General features: G+C 39.3%; 1 protein-coding gene across 13 annotated transcripts in view; it reads left to right on the plus strand.

Moving 5' to 3' along the window:
• The window catches only part of QRICH1 (glutamine rich 1), a 36,331-nt gene extending 28,883 nt beyond the window's left edge, over positions 1-7,448 (plus strand). For all 13 annotated transcript variants that reach the window (XM_070738084.1, XM_070738081.1, XM_070738072.1 and 10 more), the window contains 5 exons: positions 1,913-2,027; positions 2,229-2,337; positions 3,117-3,268; positions 3,702-3,792; positions 5,261-7,448. In XM_070738084.1, the coding sequence (XP_070594185.1) occupies positions 1,913-2,027; positions 2,229-2,337; positions 3,117-3,268; positions 3,702-3,792; positions 5,261-5,453 (660 nt within the window). In that variant the 3' untranslated portion in view covers positions 5,454-7,448. The remainder of the gene's footprint in view (positions 1-1,912; positions 2,028-2,228; positions 2,338-3,116; positions 3,269-3,701; positions 3,793-5,260) is intronic.
• The last annotated feature ends 2,914 nt before the right edge of the window (positions 7,449-10,362 follow it).

Here is a 10,362-nt window from a genome sequence, read left to right on the forward strand (position 1 = left end):
CTAAAACATTGCAAAATCACTACCTATGTATTGTTTGGCTTACTTAACCACATGATTCATTTAACGACCCATGATAAAAATGGCCGTAAATTAGTTCTGCTCACATGATGACTCGATTTACTTATTTATGATGAGATTTCATTCCCCATTTCCCTGTACAGTCATACCTCGTCTTTCGAACCTAATTGGTTCCAGGGGGAGGTTCGTAAGACGAAAGGTTCGTAAGATGAAACATTGTTTCCCATAGGAAACAATGTAAAGTCAATTAATCCGTGCAACCAAACACCACCACCCCCCGCAAAAAAAAACGGCGTTCGGCGACTGCTGGGAAGCCGCGCGGCTATTTTAAAAGGTGACAGCCGGGCTGGGGGGCTTCCCAGCAACCTCCCGAACCCGGAAGTTTGGCAAAAGTTCGGGGTTCGGGAGGTTGCTGGGAAGCCCCCCAGGCCGGCTGTCACCTTTTAAAACAGCCGCGCGGCTTCCCAGCAGCTTCCCGAAGCCGAACGCCAAACCCGAACTTCCGCGTTCGGCGTTCGGAGACTGCTGGGAAGCCGCGCGGCTGTTTTAAAAGGTGACAGCCGGGCTGGGGGGCTTCCCAGCAACCTCCCGAACCCGGAAGTTTGGCAAAAGTTTGGGGTTCGGGAGGTTGCTGGGAAGCCCCCCAGGCCGGCTGTCACCTTTTAAAACAGCCGCGCGGCTTCCCAGCAGCTTCCCGAAGCCGAACGCCAAACCCGAACTTCCGCGTTCGGCGTTCGGAGACTGCTGGGAAGCCGCGCGGCTGTTTTAAAAGGTGACAGCCGGGCTGGGGGGCTTCCCAGCAGCCTCCCGAACCGAACCCGGGGTTCAGAAAAATTTTGCCTCTTCTTACGAACTTTTTTCGAGTTACGAACCGGCGTTCGGGAGGCTGCTGGGAAGCCCCGCAGTTCCGGCTGTCACCTTTTAAAACAGCCGCGCGGCTTCCCAGCAGTCTCCGAACGCCGGTTCGTAACTCGAAAAAAGTTCGTAAGAAGAGGCAAAAATTTTCTGAACCCCGGGTTCGTATCACGAGTTGTTCGTAAGACGAGGGGTTCGTATCTTGAGGTACCACTGTATATTGGAGTGAATACCAAATTCACTGGTATTCACTGGAATCAGCTCCCCCCAGGGATTCGCACTGCCCCCACCCTCCTCGCCTTCTGTAAAAGTTTAAAGACCTATCTGTGCCGCCAGGCTTGGGGCCATTAGACCCTAGCCCCTTGGAGTGTAGTATGTCTTGCTGTATGAATGTGAATGGATGATGTTAAATGTTATTAGAGTTTATAAGGGTTTTTTAGCTATATTAATTGGATTTTATACATACATACATACATACATACATACAATATATATAGAGTATATTGTTTTGATATGCTGTGAGCCGCCCCGAGTCCTTGGAGAGGGGCAGCATTCAAATCAAACAAACAAACAAATAAATAAATAAATATTGGCAATTTTCATTACCAAACTGCTGGTTTTAATAACGGTGAGTGTAATTTTGGAAATTTAGCTGAATAAGTATTAGCCCTGTTTAATTCAAGATTGAAACAAGTAATGTCTGAAACTTGCACGCTGCTTGGATGAATGTGAGGATAATACCCTTGATTTCATATGATAGAAATATGTTTTTGAAAGATTTTTTAAACCCTGGTTAAAATTATATTAAACATAAATCTTTGGATGTCTGAGGAAAGTAAAGGGCATGTATTTGTGGAGTCCATTTTTCTGAAATTATCTTATTTGAACCTGAACTGAAATGCTTTCACTTAAAAGCACATTTTAATTCAGACTAGTAGGGATTTTGAATATAAAATGAAACATACAGCTTGTCATTTCATTTCATTAATGGACATCTTGGTAAGTTTTATTTTATCCCTTGTGCTATTGTTTCTTGCAGTACTTATTTGAAAATGGGCGAGTTGATGACATTTTCTCAGATCTCTATTACATACGGTTCACTGAATGGTTACACGAAGTTCTCAAGGATGTACAGCCTAGGATCACTTCATTGGGTAAGAGAATCTTCAAATAGACAGTTGAGTGAAGTGTGTAAATATTTTACAATAACTAAACAGTTGGCTGAATTTGCTATCACAAGAAACATTTTTGCTCTCTTATTGTTACATTATTGAGAAATGCACTGTTTGTATCTTTTCTTAGGAGGAACATCAGTTTGGTATCTCTGTATTGATGTTTCCTTTTTATCTGCACAGGATATGTTCTTCCCAACCATGTGACAGAAGAGATGTTATGGGAGTGTAAACAGCTGGGAGCTCACTCTCCTGCTACCTTGTTAACCACTCTCATGTTTTTTAATACAAAGTATGTATCAATGGAAGCATGACCTAAATAAAACCATTCCAATTATTTTAAAATAGGCAGAATACTATTTTTTCCAAGAATTTTGAATTAGTAAGATCAAGGTTGTAGCAAAATGGGGAAGAGTAGTCTTGTAGGGGAAATGGGTGGCATAAAATTTTAATAAACAAACAATCAAGTAAATTAAACATAAATCTACATCTGGCATAGTACATTTGCAAAGAAATTACAGGCCAATAAATATCTAGTTCAGATTCTGCTTTTGTCATTAACCATAAGTGGTTTTTAGTCAATCCTGTCTGCAGAATGATCAGCCTGTAGTCATGAGACGTGAAATGCTATTTTGTCCTTTATGGTAACTGGCTTTAATGTTTCAGAAATGTTGGCTGCAGTTTTCTGAAAAGACCATCCTGATACTTTAAGAATACATTTTTTATTATAGTGTTCTATCATTTGAAGGGCACTTTATTCTTTATTTTGAACATGGACATGGAGCTTCCCCTAGTTGTTGAAGCAAATTGTTCTGATAAATGAATATTGTTCTCTGAAAATGATTTTACCTAGATACAATATAGAAATGCAGTAATCTTTTGTTTATGTGTAACCATGTTTTTACATACACACACACACACCGTTGTTGATGTCTAGATACTCTATGCCTAGGTCCATAAATGTTTGATCATTGATGAATATGGGGGGATATTGTGTGTGTGTGTGTGGGGGGGTGTTCCAGGTTTGGGACAGAGAATATAACTCAATGGGCACTTTTCCTGTGTGTACAGATACTTCCTGTTGAAAACAGTAGATCAACATATGAAACTGGCCTTTTCAAAAGTCTTGAGGCAGACTAAGAAGAACCCTTCTAATCCTAAAGATAAGAGTACAAGCATCCGGTATTTGAAGGCTCTTGGCATCCACCAGGCAGGCCAGAAAGGTAGAAAGAATTTCTGAAAAATGAAAATTTCTAATACTTAGCTATGTTCATTTTGCAGAACTTTTTTGGATCTATTACATACATAAATAGAACAGAAATTGTCTGGTAAAGACCACATGAATGTGATCTGTTGGGAATCTGAATATTCCCCTTGTTGTGTGTAAAGTTGATGCTTTCACTTTCAGTGTTTCTGGTAGTCATTCATCAAGCCTTTCATAAGTTACATTCAATGTACATGCAATGCCTTATTAAGAAGGCTCCTATTTATTTTTAATAACTTTGGAATATAGTATTTGGTAGTATATGCAATAATGAAGATAGCAGATATTACAAAAAACATGTTCTTTGTTACATTAGTAACATTGACATTGATTTGTTCACCTGCTCTAAGAAAGTATTTACTGGTTCTATATATCTTGGGGTTGATTTACAGTTACAGATGACATGTATGCAGAGCAGACAGAGAATCCTGAAAACCCATTGAGGTGTCCTATAAAACTCTATGACTTCTACCTCTTCAAATGGTGAGTTTTCCCATCACAATTGTTCCATTGAATATTATCTTCATGGGCTTTCAGTCTATAGGTAGTTTGGTACAGGTTGTCCTGCAACATCCAGATAAATGTGGCTATTATAATTGTTTTGCTGGCTTCCTACAAGAAAAGTAAGTGGAGAAAGTTAGCAGAAGGTCATAGGTAGCAACATCTGATACTTAATGACACAGTGATAATTGGGAGTGTCAGAATTTCCATTGCTAAGCAGAGCAATCATGTGACATCAGATTTAGGATTGTGTGACTTAGTTGCAGAAATTCCAGTCCCACTTGTCATTAAATGAGAACAACCTGCAGTGACGGAAATGCTTGATTCATACATTTTATTATGTGGCTGAAGAAAAGTCAGGTAAGGAAAGTTGCAGATCCTATTAGTTAAAGAATTCCAACTTGCAAGAGAGCCTTCTCTGTAGTAGCCCCTCACCCTTTGGAACACTATACACTTAGGTGAGATAGGCCCCTAGCCTCCAGGCCTTTGGAAAATGTTAAAGAACTGGGTCTGCCATCTTGCTTGAGTCTCATAGAAGAGCATGCAACTGTGGGACTGGTTAGCGCGCTGAAGGCCTGTTTTATTTGTACACCACCCAGAGTCCCTCTGTGAAGGAGACAAATGAACAAATAAAATAAACAGTCTTTGAACAAGCTTCAGATACATTAAAGGTTTTGCAAACAGGAATCTCAAACCTGTCATCTAAATTATTTTCTTGGTTTAATTTATATCCTGTCCAGGCTTAATTCAGTACTAAATCATATGTGGGAAACATCCTGATTTATATAAATCTTTTGTTAATCAACTAATTGGGAGTGATTGGACAATATATACAATATATATTTGACTTATTTTTACTTGTTTGAAATTATATCCAGATTACCTATTATCCTATTGCACCTCAAGAATATAATTTCAGCAGGTAAAAATCTCTCTTTGACCTTATAGTCTTACTGGCTCTGAGCTGTTGCTGAAGTTGCTGAATATCTTTAAGCAGTTACTGTATATAGTGGGGAAGGTTTCTTATTTGAAAGTCCTGTGAAATCACCAAGCTGACTGGCAATCTTCCAATTACTAAAACAAGTATTTGACACCTTGATGAAAAGAAACATAGGCAATTGATTGTATCAAATATGGTGTATGTATTCTGTGTCCATATTTTTTTAAATTATTTTAAATGAGTCACCAGCAAGACAGAAGGGGGGGAAGAAAGATCTAGTATATGTTTAAAGTTTCTATTGATAAGAATTATTATTATTCTATTCTAATTATAGATTATTTTAATCTGATTTCATAATCTACAACAAACCAGATTAATTTGTGCTTTTTATATTTCATTTTGCGTATGAATTTCATGGATAGGAAGAGGAAACAGCTCTTTGTTCCTAATATAGTGTTAATAGTTTTTCCGAAGCAAACACTAATGTTTTTTTTTTCTCTCTCTTTGTAGCCCGCAAACTGTGAAAGGCAGAAATGATACATTCTATTTGACACCTGAACCAGTAGTGGCTCCCAATAGTCCTATCTGGTATTCCATCCAGCCAATCAGTCGAGAGCAAATGGAGCAAATGCTTACCCGGATTCTGGTGATACGAGAAATTCAAGAAGCTATTGCAGTGGCCAATGTCAGCACCATGCACTGAAAGCGTCCCTCCCAGTTCAGAAAAAGTGTAGGGTGGAACTGGGCCGGGTAGAGTGGCAACGAGGCCAGGATCAATTGTACAGCCTTTTACACTAAAGGAGATGCCTAAAGTTTTTTTTTTTAATTGGTGTAGTTAAGAAGCCCTTTTAGGCTTCTTCTGGTTAATAAGAGAACCTTTCCATTGTGTATCCGACCCTTTTGCATCAGCTTTCTGGACACATTGAAGGCTGCATTCTTTTCTTTAGGAGCTCTGAGGTTCCATAGGTTGACTTTGGGGTTTTTTATGATGTGAAGAAAACAAATTTAATTGGTGGACTTGGCCTGGGTGGGCCACTACATTCAAGCTCATGAACTTGGAAGCAGAAAACGGTGGATATTTGCTTGACCTTTAAAAAAAAAGGAGGTTTGCAGTTTCCTTGTGCTTGGACACTAACATGTCCTCGAGGGGGATGTCCTGCAATTATGATTTAGAAGGAGAAGAAAATCAATTTCTATTAAGACCTTAAAAGTGACATTTTTAGATGTTAAGTACAAACTACCACACTTCCTTCTCTCTCCCCCCCCCTCCCCTTTCTCTCTCTCTCTTCTCTCTCATTTGGCCTGATGTTGAGGCCTTAAATTCTTGAGGCTTCTGTGCCTAATGAAATTCTTGTAACATACACTTGTGTATCATATAAAGATACCACCCTGTTTCTCTTATGTATTCTTATGCTAGTTGTTTATTAAGAATGACAAGCACGTCTTTTGAACATGCTGTTGAACAATGTGTCTTTATTGGGGGAGCAAAAGACATAATTAGTAACATACAGAATGTCGTACTATCCTATATTCCTCTACAAATTTGCTAGCCTATTTAAACAGGTTTTTTTTTCCCCTGGTTACCTGATTTTATGGGATTCGTGCAAGAAATTGTTTATTAGCAAACTAACTTGTTGCTTTTGTTGTAATTTTTAATTAAATGAATCTGGAATTGGGATAGCAGCTGTTTGAGGCCAGGACTTTTCTTTTTCATTTTTGCAGGTAACCTACTTACCTGAAAGTCTGAGATTTACTGCAGATGTTTATTAGTACTGGGATTTAGAGAGCATAGGATCCCTTTCTTCTTGAACATAATGTTATCATAACTTTATGACAATGGATTTTAATCCATCGGAATTTAAGAACATTCCCTCATCATTATCTCAGCTGGCCACAGTTGTGTGTTTCATTTGATTGTAGAAAGAGGAAAAGCAAAAACATGCAGTCCTTATAGCTTTCTAAGTTGTATTTTTGCATTCATTTGACATCTGTTTTATTTGAACTGACAAGCTTTTCTATTGAAGAACTGAACTATAAGAACTATGCTTTGCTGGGATCAAGCCCAGTATTTCATTTTTTTCTGCATTACTTATTATATTTTGGCCGTTGTCTACTTAAAGATATTGTGATGACAACTTTAGATTTTACACCATATTTTTACCAGTTAGAACTTAATACTGGTGTGATTGTTTAGTTCAGCATTAATGTTACAGTTTTTCCCCTTTCTCATAAAGCAGCTTGGTTGAAATTGGAATTAAAATCTGTGTAATTCTGATTCGTTTTCTGAAAAACACATTTTTCTGCATTTAAGCCTATTGTTACAGCTACATTGTAGAAAAGGGCAAGTAACTTAGATATCTATGAAAAATTACCTGTTGCTTTCCTGAAAGCTGCATGAGAAAAGAGTGCTATTTGGGTCCCTCCCCCCCCTTTTTTAAGCTTCAATCAGTTCACATCCACATTCAGGAAGAAAAGTAGCTCGACGTAGAAAGAAAGGAGCAGAATTGATGGAAACGTTGTGCTCTCCCTTAGGCAAGGATACGTAACACTACTCCAGATAACAACCTGCAACTGTGTTACAAATGGGTGTTTGGGTATTCCTTACATGAGTGTGTTTATGCACAGACATATGCCTACATATTATACAATCATGTGAAAAAAATAAGTGCACCCCATATAAAGTTTTTTCCTTTTTTAACATTTGTGGACATACCAGTGTTTTCATTCAAACAATACATAAAAGATAAATGGTGATGTAATTGAACAAAAATATGAAAAATTGACTTTATTTTTATTAATCAGATTTATATAGCAGCCTATCTGACAGAAAGTGTCTGTGCATCGTACAACAATCCAGTAAAATGAAACTTGGCAATTATTTAAATAAATAAGAGATGCCGTTTCTTTCTCGGAAAAAACAACTGACGGTTCTTATCCCAGGTATTGATTACCTCCTTTGGCAGAAATATCCTCAAGTGTAAGTGTTTCTTGTAACCATATCCCAGGTTCTGACATCCAGTGAGAGTAATTTTAGAATAATTTTGCCCACTCTTTCGTGGAGAATTTTTTCCAGCTTTTCAGACTTCGACCAGTTGAAATGCTTGAGTTTCTTGCATACGTAGCCTGTTTTAAAATCACTTGACAGCATCTTGATGGGACTAAGACCCCAGATTTAAGTTGGCCATTCTAGATCACTCCATTAATTTATTTTTTCAGCCATTCCTTGGTTCATTTACTGGAATGTTTAGAGTCATGTTGTGAGGTCCACTTTCTGTTCAACTTCCGTTTTCTGACAGATGGCCTCCCATTATCCTCAAGCACTGTCTAGTACAACGAAGAACCCACAGTATCTCCTGTGATTGACAAGCTGTGCAGGCTGTTATGCAGCAAGGCAGCCTAAATCATTATTTTTCCACCAACCTGGTTTATAGTTGACATCAGGTTCTTTGGTTTTTATAAAATGTGTCTTCTGGTCCTGTGGCCAAATGATCCTATCACTATCTAGTCTGTCCATTGTACCAGAAGTCTTGGACTTTGTCCTAGGTGTTCAACAGTTTCATCCTGATACACCTCCTGTGTAAATCTAATTTGTGCAACTGCTTTGTAACAATAGGCTCACACACCTCAACATCAGTAATGGTAAGAGCAACCTGATGGTCATGTGGTGAAATTCTGGAGTCCCTAGAGATGTCTTTCAACAACTTGCATTCTGCTCTTGGGTTGAACTTAATGGGATTGCCTGGCCTGGGCAAGTTATCAGTTGTTTGAAATCTCTATTGTAGATGATCTTACAAGCAATGGAATAATTGGTGTCTAATTGTTTGGCAATTTTTAAAAATGTCTTCCCATACTCTGTAATGGTTCTCTAACTGTGGTCACTTTAAGACTTGTGCACTTCAACTCCTAAAATGTCTCATCCAGCTGGCTGAGGAACTATGGGAGTTGAAGTCCACAAGTCTTAAAATAATCAAGATCCCCTGCTCTAAGGCACCTTTCTGAAGGACTCTGGGAGCCTTTTCAATTTAGGCATAGTAGCAGTACACACTTCAACAACAAAGAGAAAACCATCTGAGGTAAATGTAGTTTGATACCTCCAATAAGACATGTTCCTCCAAATTCTTTCTTAATGATATTCTAATCATTTGCATCTGATTCAGTGCAGCTTTAGCTTTGAATAGTGATAAACTTAGAGATGCATTTGGTTTTCTATATGTGAAATTTGAATTTGTTTACAGGTAGTTTTGGACTTATGATTGCAATTGGGACCAGAATTTGTTACTAAGCAAGGCAGTGGCTAAAATTGAGTTGTGCCTGATTTTATGACCTTGCTTGTGACAGTTAAGTGACTCACAGGGTGTAAGTGAACCCAGCTTCCCCCATTGACTGCTTTTTGGAAGCAAGCTGGGAAGGTTGCAAATGGTGATCACATGACCCTCAGATGCTTCAACTATCAAATGTAGGTAATCCTCAAGGTACAGAATGTAACAGAGCCTACCAATTACATTCTTAACTCGAGGATTCCTAGGAGTGAATCAGGTAACTTGAATGTGATCACTTTCACCCACAAATTCACTAATCAAATGTGCGGGTCATTTAAGTGCACGAGGTATCTCAGAGTGGGGAAGGCCATGGGAGGGGGAGAGCTTCTCTTGATGAAACAGGCCACCCAAGGCCTCCCCAACCCACAGATACCTCATGCTTCGCCTCTTCCATCCTGCTGTGCCGGACTTGCCGCCTCTCTGCAGCACTTTCTTTGCCTTTGAGGGAGAGGAGAGCAGGGTGATTTCCTTCCAGTGTCCCATCAAGCTTGCAAATGCTTTTCACTCCAAGAATGAAATGTTTTGGAGGCCATGATCTCATTTCAGATGCCCATCTGTTTTTGCAGAGAGTGGATGCCTGAAGTCACGCAAGATCAAAGACCTCCAGAACATTTCCGTGCGAAAAGTGCAAGCTTGACGGGATCCTGGGAAAAAAGTGATTTTTCTCCCCGCGTCCGATCAACTTGCAAATGCTTTTTGTGCTAGGAGTGAAATATTCTGGAGACCGTGATCTCACATGACTTCACGCACCCATTCTCTGCAAAAGCAGAGGTGTGCCTGAAGTTGTGCAAGGATCACAGCCCCCAGAACGTTTCACACTTGGCAGGAAACACATTTGCAAGTTGATCAGATGCTGGAAGGAAAGTAGACTTGCACTCTCTCTCTCTCTCCTCTCTCTCTCTCAAAGAAATGGCGGCAGAGAAGAGAGAGATCTTCGCAAGGTGAGTCCAGCGCAGCACGAGGGAGGGGAGAATCAGTTGTACGGAACGGGGAAGGGTCGTTCGTAAGGACGAATGTCTGCTGTGCTGCGGCAACATTTGTAATTTTGGGACTTTGTTGTAAACGCTTGGGATTATCTTGTAACTTAAAATGGTCACTAAGTGAACTGTCATAACTCAAGGATTACCTATACTTGCCGAGTGACATGAATTATGATCATGTGACCATAGGGATGTTGCAGTGGTGGGGTGAGGACCAGTTGTAAAGTCACTTTTTTCCGTGCCATTGTATGTTTGAATAGTCAATAGTCGGAGACTACTTACATTTAAATTACACAATGGAATACAAAATGTA

The sequence above is a fragment of the Erythrolamprus reginae genome, chromosome 2 (genome assembly GCF_031021105.1).
Source record: "Erythrolamprus reginae isolate rEryReg1 chromosome 2, rEryReg1.hap1, whole genome shotgun sequence".
Classification (NCBI taxonomy): Eukaryota; Metazoa; Chordata; class Lepidosauria; order Squamata; family Dipsadidae; genus Erythrolamprus; species Erythrolamprus reginae.